The sequence below is a fragment of the Saimiri boliviensis genome, chromosome X (genome assembly GCF_048565385.1).
Source record: "Saimiri boliviensis isolate mSaiBol1 chromosome X, mSaiBol1.pri, whole genome shotgun sequence".
Taxonomy (NCBI): Eukaryota; Metazoa; Chordata; class Mammalia; order Primates; family Cebidae; genus Saimiri; species Saimiri boliviensis.
This window is the reverse complement of record NC_133470.1, coordinates 43,401,410-43,415,858: the sequence shown is the minus strand read 5'-3', so window position 1 is coordinate 43,415,858 and position 14,449 is coordinate 43,401,410. Positions and strand designations below refer to the sequence as shown.

The 14,449-nt window shown below is 39.1% G+C and overlaps 1 protein-coding gene across 1 annotated transcript in view; it reads right to left on the bottom strand.

Annotated features, from left to right (window-relative positions):
* RP2 (RP2 activator of ARL3 GTPase) overlaps nucleotides 1-14,449 on the bottom strand; it is a 49,192-nt gene that overhangs the window by 22,766 nt on the left and 11,977 nt on the right. Inside the window, exons 2-3 of the mRNA XM_010350157.2 lie at nucleotides 10,019-10,684; nucleotides 2,368-2,482 (exon numbers count right to left, since the gene is read on the bottom strand). Coding sequence (XP_010348459.1) covers nucleotides 2,368-2,482; nucleotides 10,019-10,684 — 781 coding nt within the window. The remainder of the gene's footprint in view (nucleotides 1-2,367; nucleotides 2,483-10,018; nucleotides 10,685-14,449) is intronic.

Here is a 14,449-nt window from a genome sequence, read left to right as displayed (position 1 = left end):
AGGTTCACTCATTGCATTTAGTTGTTATGTCTCTTTAGTCTCTTAATCCAGAATAATTCCTCTATCTTTTTTGTTTTCCATTACACTGTCTGAAGAGACCTAGCCAGTTGTCTTGTAGAAAGTCTTCTATTTTGGATTTGTCTTATTATTTCCTTGTGGTGTCATTTAACATATTTCTTTTCTTCCTACAAACTAGAAGTTAAGTCTTGGCTCAATTAGATTCAGGTTACTTGGGCAAGAACACTCTACAGGTGATGTTGCATATTTTTCACTTCATCACATCACGAGTAACACAATGTTAGGGTGTCCATCAGTGATGCTGTTTGATCACTGGGTTAACATGGTGATCACCTAATCTCTGCTGTAAAGGTACACTTCCCCTTTGAATTAGGATGTATAACTATCCTACTTCTTGGCAACTTTTAGCCCAATAGTTTTACCACCCACTGATAATCTTTGTCTGAAATAATTATTACACTGGCCTTGGAAAATGATGATTTCCAAAGTCCATCATTCCTTTTGCATTTTTTAGCTCACAGTATTCTGTAAAGAGCAGATGAACATTCCTTTCTCCCCTTTTTGGTTAACAATATGGATGCACAGATTTCTGTTGTTAAATCATTACCTTCATTCTTCTCTTTTTTTTTGAGACAAACTCTTGCTCTGTTGCCCAGGCTATAGTGCAGCAGCATGATCATGGCTCACTACAGCCTCAAGCTCCTGGGCTCAAGTGACCCTCCCACCTCAGCCTCCTGAGTAGCTGGGACGACAAATGTGCATCACCCCCAGCTAATTTTTGTATTTTCTGTAGAGATAGGGTCTTGCTATGTTGTCCAGGTTCATCTCAAACTCCTGGCCTTAAGCAATCCTTCCACCTCACCCTCCCAAAATGCTGGGATTACAGGTTTGAGGCACTACATCCAGTCCCAGTATTCTTTTTAATTGTCCCAAATTTGGCCCATGGAAAACTCCTTCAAGCTGGTTCCTATGATCTTTTGATATGAACTCATCTGTCTTTGAACACCTCCTACAGGCTAAGACTTGTTTATACAATGTTTATTTGCTGAAATTCCTGCAACATCTGCTTATTGGTTTTAGTTCTACTTTTTGCAGCAACAGAACATTTTACTTCTTCCATGTGGAATGTTCTGTTACTTAAATGCAGATACTATATTTGGGTTGGAGCAATTCTGTAATACTACTTCACTAACATCACACAAGTACATAAATCATTAATTTAGACCTGCCGACATGCTCACTTTATTACTAACTCTCACACTTTAGGATGTCCAATACACTTATTACCTGATTCAATTTCCAAAAGCTGCTAAGAGGTTAAAGGTTCATTTTCAAGCTTCCAAATGTTCCCTTGTAAAAATGGTTGCATCAAAGGGGTCAGGTCTGAATTTCCTACACATATTCTGGGGTAGATTCATGTAGAGGGTTGGAACAAGTCCTTACTACTACTACTACAGTAACCACAAAAGTATTATGAAATATTGCATTAATACTTACCAGCTCAGTTACATGAGCATTACTTATCCTAACAATCCTCTAACATTTCATACAGGTTTTCACAGTTTATTATCATATTTTTATACATAAAGAGCACATAAAATGCAGATGTGCCCCCTCTCTAAGGTATACTCAATCAACACTGCATATTACTATACATATTTGCTCAGGCCAGTCAAGGAAAGCCTGATGAGCCTTCAGCAAACAATGTCCGCACCCTGAACAGATAAAGAATACTCTGTCCTCTAGAATTAATACACCTTCAAATACAGGTAGGCAGACAGTAACCCTTCAGGTGGGCACACATACTTAAGTTCCTCTCTTTGAAGACCTATATCCAATATCTGAAATTTACTGGTGGCATTTACCCATTAGGGAAAACAACTCTAATTATATAAGGGAAGTTAATCAATCATATGAAATACATAAAATAATATACCACTTTATATTTCTTATTTCTTTTCCAGTATGATTAAAGCACACTGAAGGTAGATAGAATCTTTATCAAGTGCTTTGCAACTCTGAGCAGGGAGCATGAAATGTTTACTCACTACACTATATAGGTAAAACAATAATACAATAATAATTAAAATAATAATAAGATACATAATAAAATGTGACTTTCAGTACTAAGAACACAGGATAGGGAAAAAAAGGAATGCCTAATTTCTAGTTAGTTATCTAGGGCTCCTTGAGTGATGTGAAATTTTAACATTTCTGAACAATAATAGAAAAAAAAAAGAACAAATGAGAAAGAGAAGGCAACGCAAAAGAAATGTTAAAGGCAAAAGTAAATCAAATCAGCATGTAAAGAAAATAACCACAAAAGTATACCAATCATCCAGAAGGTACCTTGGTTCAGAAGAGGAAGGAAGTCAGGTGCTTTTTCCCGAAAAACCCTTTGAGCATCCTCAGCTTTCATGGACACTTCCTTCGTCTGAACTAGAAAAAAGCCTTTACCAACCATCTGTGAAAATAAAATTTCATTTAGATTTTCAAATAAATTTCTGAGACTAAAACAATGATTTCCTATTCTAGTGTTTCTCAACAGCACACTGATTTTTGTTTTAATTATAAGTCTAATTCAGGGTGTTTGCGATAATAAGTTCTCACTATATGAGCTTCTTTCTTCCAGATGGGTAGTTCTGGCTTAGTACTGCCAGATGGGTCAAATAAATGTGAATTACCTCTCGAGTTTAAAACATGATTAAAATTTTTCTGCTACCAGATGGAAGTTTTAGTTTGGTGATACTGCAAATGTCCAATGAGAAGAGAATGGTTAAGTAAATTATGGTATAGTCACATGATGAAATGCCACAGTTCATTACATTTATCATAGTTCATTAAATACAACAAAGATGTTATAATAAAATGGGGAAAAGCTTATGTAATAATGTTACTTTTATATAGTTTCTTTTTCTTTCTTTTTTGAGACAGGGTCTCACTCTGTTGCCCTGGTTGGAATGTAGTTGTGCAGTCATATCTCACTGCAGCCTCAAACTCCTGGGCTCAAGCGATCCTTCCACCTCAGCCTCCCAGGTAGCTAGACCTACAGGCCCGTGCCACCGTGCCCAGCTAACTTTAAAAAAATTTTTTTTGTAGAGACAGGGTCTTGCCATGTTGCCAGGCTGATCTTGAACTCCTGGGCTCAAGCCATCCTCTTGCCTCAGCCACCCAAGATGCTGGAATTAAAAGCATGAGCCACTGTACCTGGCCAATAATGTTAATTTTAAAAAGCATGATACAAATGTATATAGTATAGCACAATAACTGTAGATCACACTTACTGAGCACTTACTATGTGGCAGACAGCTTTATGTACTTTACAGGTATATGTTTAACCCTCCCATGAAGTAGGTATCATTACCCTCATTGTACAGATGTGAAAACTAAGGCACACAGTGATTAAGGGACTTGCCCAAGGACATTTAACAATTAAGTGACAGAGCTGTGATTCAAACCTAGTTAATCTGACCCTGTCTCTTAAATAAATTTAAAAATTATTCTTAAAAAGATTATACAAGGTATGGTACAATTATATATTGATTTTGAACTTATTTTACTCTTTCTTGTTTCTATAATTCTCCACAAGGATGTATTAATTTTTAAAGTAATTATGAAAGTAGTTTTTAAAAATGCAAAGTCAGCCTAGCATCATGGCTCATACCTGCTATCTGAGTTCTGAGAGGTCAACATGGGAGGATCGCTTGAGACCAGGAGTTTGAGACCAGCCTGGGCAACACAGCAAGACCCCATCTATAAAAAATTTTTTTTTTCTTTTTTCTTTCTTTTTTTTAAATTTTTTTAAATTTAATTTTATTTTTATTGCATTTTAAGTTTGGGGGTACATGTGAAGAACAGGCAAGATTGTTGCATAGGTACACACACGGCAGTGTGGTTTGCTGCCTTCCGTCCCCTCACCTGTATCTGTCATTTCCCCCCATGCTACCTCTTCCCACCTCCCCACCTCCCCATCCCTCCCCCATTTCCCCCCAACGGACCCCAGCGTGTAGTGCTCCCCTCCCCATGTGTTCTCATTGTTCAACACCCGCCTATGAGTGAGAACATGCGGTGTTTGATTTTCTGCTCTTGTGTCAGTTTGCTGAGAATGATGGTTTCCAGGTTCATCCATGTCCCTACAAAGGACGCAAACTCATCGTTTTTGATGGCTGCGTAATATTCCATGGTGTATATGTACCACATTTTCCCTATCCAGTCTATCATCGATGGGCATTTGGGTTGGTTCCAGGTCTTTGCTATTGTAAACAGTGCTGCAATGAACATTCGTGTGCATGTGTCCTTATAGTAGAATGATTTCTAATCCTTTGGATATATACCCAGTAATGGGATTGCTGGGTCAAATGGGATTTCTATTTTTAAGTCATTGAGGAATCGCTACACTGTCTTCCACAATGGTTGAATTAATTTACACTCCCACCAACAGTGTAAAAAATTTTAAAATTAGCCAGGTGTGGTGGCATGTGCCTGTAGTTCTAGGTACTCAGGAGGCTGAGGTGGGAGGATCCTCTGAACCCAGGAGTTTGAGGCTACACTGAGCTATGATCTCACCACTACACTCCAGCCTGGACAACAGGGCAAGACCCTGTCTCTTAAAAAAAAATGTAGTCATTCCAATCACTTAATTTTTAGCAAAGCTTGTTAGTTTTTTTTTAAATATGTATTTTATTGCATTTTGGGTTTTGGGATACATGTGAAGAACATGCAAGATTGTTGCATAGGTATATACATGGCAATGTGGTTTGCTACCTTCCTCCCCATCACCTATATCTGGCATTTCTCCCCATGCTATTCCTCCCCAACTTCCCATCCCCTGCTGGCCCTCCCCTATTTCTCCCTGACAGACCCCAGTGTGTGATGCTTCCCTCCCTGTGTCCACGTGTTCTCATTGTTCATCACCCTCCTATGAGTGAGAACATGCGGTTTGATTTTCTGTTCTTGTGTCAGTTTGCTGAGAATGATGGTTTCCAGGTTCATCCACGTCCCTCCCTACAAAGGACACGAACTCATTGGTTTTTACAGCTGCATAGTACTCCATGGTGTGTATGTGCCACATTTTCCATGTCCAGTGTATCATCGATCAATAATTAAAAGTAACATGTATTCTCAACACAGAACATTTGAAAAATAAAAAATAGAAACAAAGGAATATCAACCAGGGTGCTACAACTAAAAGATGCTACTGCCATACAGATATACCCTCCCAGTTTTCTTTTTCTCCCATTACAGAAACAATATATGCTCATTGTTAAATCCATAGAACTGCAAAAAAAGAAAACCCTGCTCTTAATTAACTGCCTAAGAATAAGCATGACTGTTAACATTTTAGTATCTATAACTTTCCAGACTTACCTACTTTAAAAAAGAATGTTACTTACATAACATTCTACACATTTTCACTTACTTGTGACATTTTCTACATGAAATCAGTTTTAATGGCCGATAGTATTTCATCCTGTGGCTAAGTTATTCCATACCATTCCATTAAATTTGATCAAACTCAAATCCTATTTCAGAACCCTCATTCAATGCTGCCTCCAAAACAAACAAACAAAAAAACAAAAAAACCCATATTTAAAAATTGTAGAGAATTACATGGACATCACTGCCAGATGACTGTAAAATAACAGGAACAATTCTACCTATTTTCTAGAGTGTTTATCATCTCTAATTTTATAGACACAAACTGATAAGATTTTGATGATTACTTCAAAATACTGTTACCTAAATAAACTATACTGTAATACTTCACTGCAGATTTGGAGAGACTCCTTTTCATGAAAATTCTTCTACTTTTAAAGACTTGAAAATAGTGGTACCTACCAACTTCAATTTCAAATGATGAAATACTCCTAAATAATTCAAACTATTTTACTTTAATTTATCCTGTACATATCTGTGATGTAGGTAAGAGAAGTCGAGGAATCTGATTTTTAGGTGAGAAAACCAAAGCTTAGTAACTTCTCTTGGCTCCCTATGGAATGTACTTTCTGTTTTACCCAGCCTTTTTGGACTTCCTACCCTCTCTCAAGTTTTATACTTCTTATCACAAAAAAATTCATTATTTAATGTATTAAAACAATGTGAAATAAAATTCTGTGATCCTCCTGTGGTTTAACAAATATAGAGTTAGCAATCACAGTTTCAGTCTAAGCTGTCCTGACATTTGTATTTTGACATGAGAAAGACTCAAGTTTTATTTTTTTCATCTCAAGATTCAGTAGTTTCTAATACATATTTCCCTAAGAACTCATTTCATTTTTTAAAAAAGGTAATCTCTCAAAAATAAATAAATAAATTAATTAAAAAAGGTAATCTCTCAATATAATATGTAAGTCTTCTGTCTTTCAGCATATTTTGATACCCTCTTCATATGTACTTGGCATTTTATTTTTTATTTTTGTTTGTTCTCTTCATTCCTTAATTCTGTACTGCCAGAATGAGATAGGATAACTGTAGCCTTTTAAATAGCCCCTAGAACAGAAGGCCCTTGAGTCCACATGCTTTCAGTCACATTCCTACTCCACCAGGCAGGCATTCAGCAACTTTCCTTTACCACTGAAGCAGCATAACAGCATCATGTTTAAGGGTGAAGGTGTGGCCTACAGTCAGACTGCCTAGACTGGAATCATGGCTCTGCTGTTTACCAGCTGAATGACCTTTTGCAAGGTACTTACCCTCTTTATGGTCTATTTTTCATAACTGTAAAATGGGGAATAATAGCACTTATTTCATAGAGTTGTTTTGAGTATTGAGTTAATTAATTTAAATTCCTTACAATAGTGCCCGGCATACAGTATTTACTACGTAAGTGTTAGTTATTATTATCGCTCTGGGATTATTTGTATTGTATTCCAGAGGACATCTAAAGGACATCATTCTTCCTCATCATATTCTTTTCAAGGGCACACAAACACTGCCATTTCACATACCAGATACTAAAGGTTAAAAGGTTAAAGAACATTTGATGACTCAAGAAGAAACACTGTTTTGATGGTTTTCTTTAAACATGCTAAATATTATTTATGTCCATTCCTCATTACCTACGAAAAAGGAGTTTAACCTAAATAATTACATATTTTGAAAACTGTATGTAGTTAAAAAAAAAATCACCATAGAGTATAATAAAAGCATTTACCTCTCAGATATTGAATTAACATGTGATCAGATAGCTCAAAAGCCAGAAGCACCTTTTTCTATATCTTACCAGATTCATAGAATGTTTTTATCACATTAGCATAAGCAAAAAAGAAAATCTAAAAGTCTTAAAATTATACTTTGGCTTCTGTTGGTTTAAAAACTACACCTCAGATATACTTTCTTGATTTCATACATTTCTACATGGGTTTTCTACATTGTAGAATGTACAGCTATTAAGAGGTATTCATTTTTAATATTTTCCTAAAATCTTTCCTTTTGATATGTTCCAACTTTTAAAAAAATCCATTCAAAAAGAGACATCTGAGCGTGGTGGCTCACACCTATAATCCCAGCACTTTGGGAGGCCAAGGCGGGTAGACTGCTTGAGGTCAGGAGTTTAAGACCAGCCTGACCAACATGGCAAAACCCTGTCTCAACTAAAAATACAAAAGTTAGCGGGCATGGTGGCAAGCATCTATAATCCCACCTACCCAGAAGGCGAGGCAGGAGAATCGCTTAAACTCGGGAGGCAGAGGTTGCAGTGAGCTAAGATCCTGCCACTGCACTCCAGCCTGGGAGACAAAGCTACACTCTCTCTCAAAAAAATAAAAAGAGACTTGATGAGTTTTTCCATTCACTTCTCCATTTCTGTAAGTTTGATTTTTAAATTCAAACAGATTCCTCCTGAAGGAACCTGATGAATGGATAATCAATATATCCTACTGCTGCCTTCCCACTGGAGCATCCACCAACAAAGGAACTGCTGCTTCTGGAGCCCCTAACCCCTTTATCTTCAATTATTTTTCAAGCAGAAGTTGCTACCCTAGAAACCTTCTCTACTCATGAGCTCACCAAGACCCACTGTTCATAAGCCTATAAACTTTGCCAACCTAGCTTCCATCTCACTCTTCTACACAAAGCTCCCTTCTATGGCAATAGAGTACAGGAAAATAAGGAACATAATGTGGAGGTTGCTCTCACAGTCACAACAGGGTTCAAAGGTATTTATTCCTAAATGTATTTTCAGCCAGGCGCAGTGGCTCACGCCTGTAATCCCGGCACTTTGGGAGGCCTGAGGCAGGCAGATCACAAGGTCAAGAGATCGAAGGCATCCTGGTTAACATGGTGAAACCCTGTCTCTACTGAAAATTCAAAAAAATTAGCTGGGTGTGGTGGCACCTGTCTGTAGTCCCAGCTACTTGGGAGGCTGAGGCAGGAGAATCACTTGAACCTGGGAAATAAAGGCTGCAGTGAGCTGAGATGGCACCACTGCACTCCAGCCTGACAACAGAGCAAGACTTCATCCCCCCGCCACCAAAAATGCATTTTCTACCCCCTAACCAATTAGAACTCCAAAGAAATTTCCCCACTAAATAATTATAAAATGTCATGCTTTACTAAGCAGTACTACATTTGGGAGCAAAGAAATTTCCCCACTAAATAATTATAAACTGTCATGCTTTGCTAAGCAGTACTACTTTTGGGAGCTTCTCCAGAAATCATGGAAACTCTTTTTTTTTTTTTGAGACGGAGTTTCGCTTTTTGTTACCCAGGCTGGAGTGCAATGGCGTGATCTCGGCTCACTGCAACCTCCGCCTCCTGGGTTCAGGCAATTCTCCTGCCTCAGCCTCCTGAGTAGCTGGGATTACAGGCATGCGCCACCCCCCAACACACTATTTTTTTGTATTTTTAGTAGAGACGGGGTTTCACCATGTTGACCAGGATGGTCTCGATCTCTTGACCTCGTGATCCACCCGCCTCGGCCTCCCAAAGTGCTGGGATTACAAGCTTGAGCCACCGTGCCCGGCCATGGAAACTCTTTAAGGGCAAAGAATTTTGTGTATTTACCTTCATCTCTAGCATATACTGTAGTTTGTCATTTCTAAGTTGCTATCAATTATAAGATGCATTCCACATAAGCAAAACCTTGGAAAACAAATAGGCATCTTATCATCAGTGAAATATGATAATAGTAACTAGCACATAACAGGTGCTGGCTGGGCACAGCGGTTCACACCTGTAATCCCAGCACTTTGGGAGGCCGAGACGGGCGGATCACCTGAGGTCAGCAGTTCAAGACTAGCCTGGCCAACATGGTAAAACCCCATCTCTACTAATAATACAAAAATTAGCTGGGCGTGGTGGTGCGTGCCTGTAATCCCAGCTACTTGGGAGGCTGAGGCAGGAGAATCACTTGAACCCAGGAGGCGGAGGTTGCAGAGAGCTGAGATCATACCATTCCACAGCCTGGATGACAAGAGCAAAATTCTGTCTAAAAAAAAAAAAAAAAAAAAAAAATAGGTGCTTAATGCTTACTGAATTGAATTTTTTTTTTAAGTTTCTTTGAGAAAGTATTTTAAGGCCCAAGCAATCTACTTACAGACAAATCTATTGGTTCAGGGGGTGGAGGCAAAGGACTATAACTTGAGGGTTGCCTGTATTTCTTATTTCTTTCTTTTTTTCGAAATGCAGTCTCGCTCTGTCACCAAGCTGGAGTGCAGTGGTGTAATCTTGGCTCACTGCAACCTCTGCCTCCCGGGTTTAAGCAATTCTCCACCTCAGCCTCCCGAGTAGCTGGGATTACAGGCGTGTGCCACCACATCCGGCAATTTTTTGTATTTTTAGTAGAGACAGGGTTTCACCATCTTGGCCAGGCTGGTCTTGAACTCCTGACCTCATGATCCACCTGCCTTGGCCTCCCAAAGTGCTGGGATTACAGGCATGAGCTGCCACACCCAGCAGTTGCCTATATTTCAAATAGCCAATTTGAAAAGAATGTAAGTATTCCAGAGTGGTCCATTTTTAAATCTAGGTGTATGACTATTTCTTTTCTCTTTCTCCTTACCTTGTCAATTAGTTTCCTGGCATTTGCAATAGTATAATCACCAGCAAATAATACCACTAAGCATGATTCATCGCTGCTCTTCTGTCTATGACCCCGGGATATTGGAACAATGCTTCTATTGGCTTCTGTGGAAACACGAACAGCTTTGAGCTCTTCAGTAGTAGGTACAGGAACATAGTCCTGAACCACAGCATCTTCTGGAAGAAGGCTCCAGTTGAGTTCTCCTGACACAGGTGTAAAGTCATGAATGTTACTCCATGTATTGTTGAAGATACTTAGCCCTGCATCTTTGAACTGGAAAGCTAATTCAGGATAGTACCATTGAAAACAGCCAAATTTGATATTTGAGGATGACTCAATGATGGGTTGAGTGGCACAGCACAAAAAGACTTCCAGCTTTCTACAATCACGCACACGAAATTGTTGGCAGGCTAATGTGCACTTGCAATCTCTGCAATTCCGGAAAAACACACTGCCTTTCACTGGTCCCAGAAAAATTATGCAGTTAGTACAGTCATCAATGGTAATTGTAGCAGAGTGATCAAAAACATAGATGTTACAGTTCTCACAGTCTTGAATGAGAAACTGTTGTCCTGCTACTGTCCCAGGTAAGCGACCTACTGTTTCATCCTTCAGTCCACTGAACATGTAGTCTTTTGGATCAACCTGCATGAACAAAACACAGACCTTGAGTATTATTAACATTATTTAACAAATATCAATTAAATGCCTATTGGGTGCCAGGCACAGTTCTTAGTGCTAAAGTATAAGTTCTTAGTCTCAATGACTTTGAAACACAACAAGAAAATTAACAGGACAAACTGTTTCTCTCAATAATAATATAAAACTTAAATGATCTTAGTCAAAATACACCCCCCCCAGAAGACGGATCCACTCTCTTTGTTATTAAATCGTATTCTGGGCATGCAAAGCTAAAGGGTAGCATCTGTGACACTACGGTTTGAGTTTTCTCACGACTAAACCCAGGTGACACCTACATCATCATTGCTACTGTCAATACTGTCAGTAGGCTTTTAGCCTATTTGGAATTTATTTAAGTAAAAAATGTACTAAGCTTTGTAGAGTACTAGGGTCAATAATATATTTTAAAACACTGGGGTCTGTTGGGCGGAAATAGGGGAGGGCCAGCAGGAGGTGGGGAGTTGGGGAGAGATAGCATAGGGAGAAATGCCAGATATAGGTGAAGGGGAGGAAGGCAGCAAATCACACTGCCACGTATGTACCTATACAACAATCTTGCATGTTCTTCACATGTACCCCAAAACCTAAAATGCAATAAAAAATGATTTTAATAAAAGGGGCTATGAAAAATTCAACTCATATCCTATGTATCCAATGATCTTAATCATGACCTTGCTATTTCAGCTTTCTGTCGCTTTTTCTTTTTTGATGCCTCATTTCTAAAACTTCTAATTCTTTTTTTTTTGTTTGAGATGGAGTCTTGCTCTGTCACCCAGGCTGGAGTGCAGTGGCATGATCTCGGCTCACTGCAACCTCTGCCTCCCGGGTTCTTGCAATTCTCCTGCCTCAGCCTCCTGAGTAGCTGGGACTACATGTGCAGGCCACCACACTAATTTCTTGTATTTTAGCAGAGATGGGGTTTCACTGTGTTGCCCAGGTTGGTCTTGAACTCCTGAGCTCAGGCAATCTGCCCATCTCGGCCTCCAAAAGTGCTGGGATTACAGGCGTGTGCTACCGTGCCTGGCTCTAAAACTTACACGTCTTTAAAAAAATCTGAGGCCAGGCATAGTGACTCATGCTTTTAATCGCAGTACTTTGGGAGGCCGAGGTGGGAGGATCAGATGAGACCAGGAGTTCGAGACCAGCCTGGCCAATATGGCAAAACCTCTGTTAAAAATACAAAAACTACCCAGGCATGGTGGTACACATCTGTAATCCCAGCTACTTGGGAGGCTGAGAATAGCTTGAGACTAGGAGGTGGAGGTTGCAGTGAGCCTAGATCGCACCACTGCACTCCAGTCTGGGTCACAGAGCAAGACTCTGTCTCAAAAAAAAAAAAAAAAAAAAAAAAAAAAAAAAAAAAAAATCCTGAAATTGAGAATGTACCCAGACCAAAATATATTTCTCTATCCTTTTGCAAATCAATATATGGGTCTCAGTTTCTAAAGCCCAAGTGATTACTGCAATATGCTACGGAAAACAGAAGAACCTGAAGGCACAAGAATCACAATATGTAAGTTGCACGCAAATTTGATTCAAGCATTTATTAAGCTACAATGCAATTTTTCAAATTTGGCCATTTCCATCCTTAGATCTTCCATACTACAGCTCATATAGTCTTTTTTTTTTTTTTTCCAAGGTGGAATTTCATTCTTGTCTCCCAGGCTAGAGTGCAATGGTGCGATCTCGGCTCACTGCAACCTCTGCCTCCTGGATTCAAGCAACTCTCCTGTCTCAGCCTCCTGAGTAGCTGGGATTACAGGTGTGGACCACCATGCCCAGCAATTTTGTATTTTTAGCAGAGATGGGATTTCACCATGGTAGCCAGGCTGGTCTTGAACTTCTGACCTTGCATGATCCACCTGCCTTGGCCTCCCAAAGTGCTGTGATTACAGGCGTGAGTCACCAAGCCCAGCCCAATTAATCTTTTAAACAGTATGCCTGGGAAATGTCACAATAATTTTAACTATCAAAGTATGATCTCTAAAAGCCCATTTTTGTTTCTTCCTTGTGACTTTCCTATCTAACTGTTTTAACTGTTTGTTACTATATGAATTTCATGCAAAACTATTCATGCACCATTGGCCCCCATATATACGATTTGTAAAAATTTGATTTATAAAGCAAAATTTAATCATCTTAATTATAAGCAAATGAGCTTAAATTGACTTAGTAATTGCACAATAGATATTGTACTTATCCAGTTTTATGCTGTACCCTAAGGAGCACTGTTCTGCAGTATGAGGCAATAAAAGAGGTACTCGTCTTCCAGTCTCAGTTTTGTCCCCTCTACGTGACCTGATCTTGAAAGTCACCTTTACTTTCTGGATGTTTGGTTACTCTACCAACATATGAACACCCAATATGAGCCAGACATTGTTTTAGGCACTAAAATGAATATGACCAGATCTTTACATAAAAGAAGTAAACATTCACCTAAACTAAACTAAAAACAACTTAACCATGTAATGAGAGATGCTGAGAATATTCTGGAGGGGACAGAGAAGGGACACCTGGGGCTGGGAGGAGAAATGAGATGGAAGTTATGCAAAAAGTGAGAATGGGTAAGTTCCTTAGATAAAAAGGGTAGGAATAAAGGACCCTCCCTTCCCATGCCAGGCAAAAGTAATGGAAGAAACAAAGTAAAATTCTTCAGGGATTGGGAGGAAAACCGAAAGTAGTTTGATGTTACACATACTATCAGAATGCTTGCTAGTAGATGAAGCTACAGAGATAGGCAGGGACCGTATTATAAAGCTTAGAAGTTATCCACAGACAAGAGGGAACCACAGAAAAATTTAAATAAGCAAATTTATATGTCAGGATAATTACTCTGATGAGATAAGAACACATGGAATATGAATTGATCTGACAGACTATTGTAGTCATACAGAAAGGGCTGGAACCAGAGCTGTAGTTAGTAGGGAAGAAAAAGATGGGATGAATTTGAAAACTACTGAGGGAAGAGAATCAGCAGACTGGTAATGCAATGGCTGTAGAAGGTAAGGCAGAAGGATGAATCACAGAGGAAAGGCCATGTGAGGACACAGTAAGAAGGCAGTTGTCTGTAAGCCAGGAAGAGAGCCCTCACCAGACACTAAATCTGCTGGTACCTTGATCTTGGACTTCCCAGGCTCCAGAGCTGTGAGAAATAAACTTCCATTATTTAAGCCACCAGTCTGTGCTATTTTGTTATGGCAGCCTGTTTTAGTCTGCTTAGACTGCAAAAGCCATCCTCTTGCTATGTCATCACCACACCTGTCCTCTGTATAAAAGAGAGGGAGGAAGCAAGTGCAAGCTAACTGAATCTTCTTATAAGGACACTAATCCTATCAGATCAGCACTCTACCTTTAGGACCTCACTTAACCTTAATTACTTCCTTAGTGGTCCCATCTCCAAATACAGCCACGTGTAGGCCGGTAGGGCTTCAAGATATAAATCTGACAAACATTCAGTCCACAACAGCTGCCAATGCTGAGGAGTTAAATGTAATTTACTATCCTAAGTATTTTCTCTGGACACTCCAGTTTTCCTAGCTCATAGGGAGAAATTAATCTGATAGCTAAAGATTTTATAGCTAAATAGTTGTGTAGGATAAAATTATTTGGATCGTCAGCACAGCCTTCCAGGGAGAAATTTATGATTTATGTTTCTGTACTTTCTCAACAATTCCTGAACGTTTTTCAAAATAAAAAGTAATAGGAGCTAGGCACAGTAGCTGACATCAG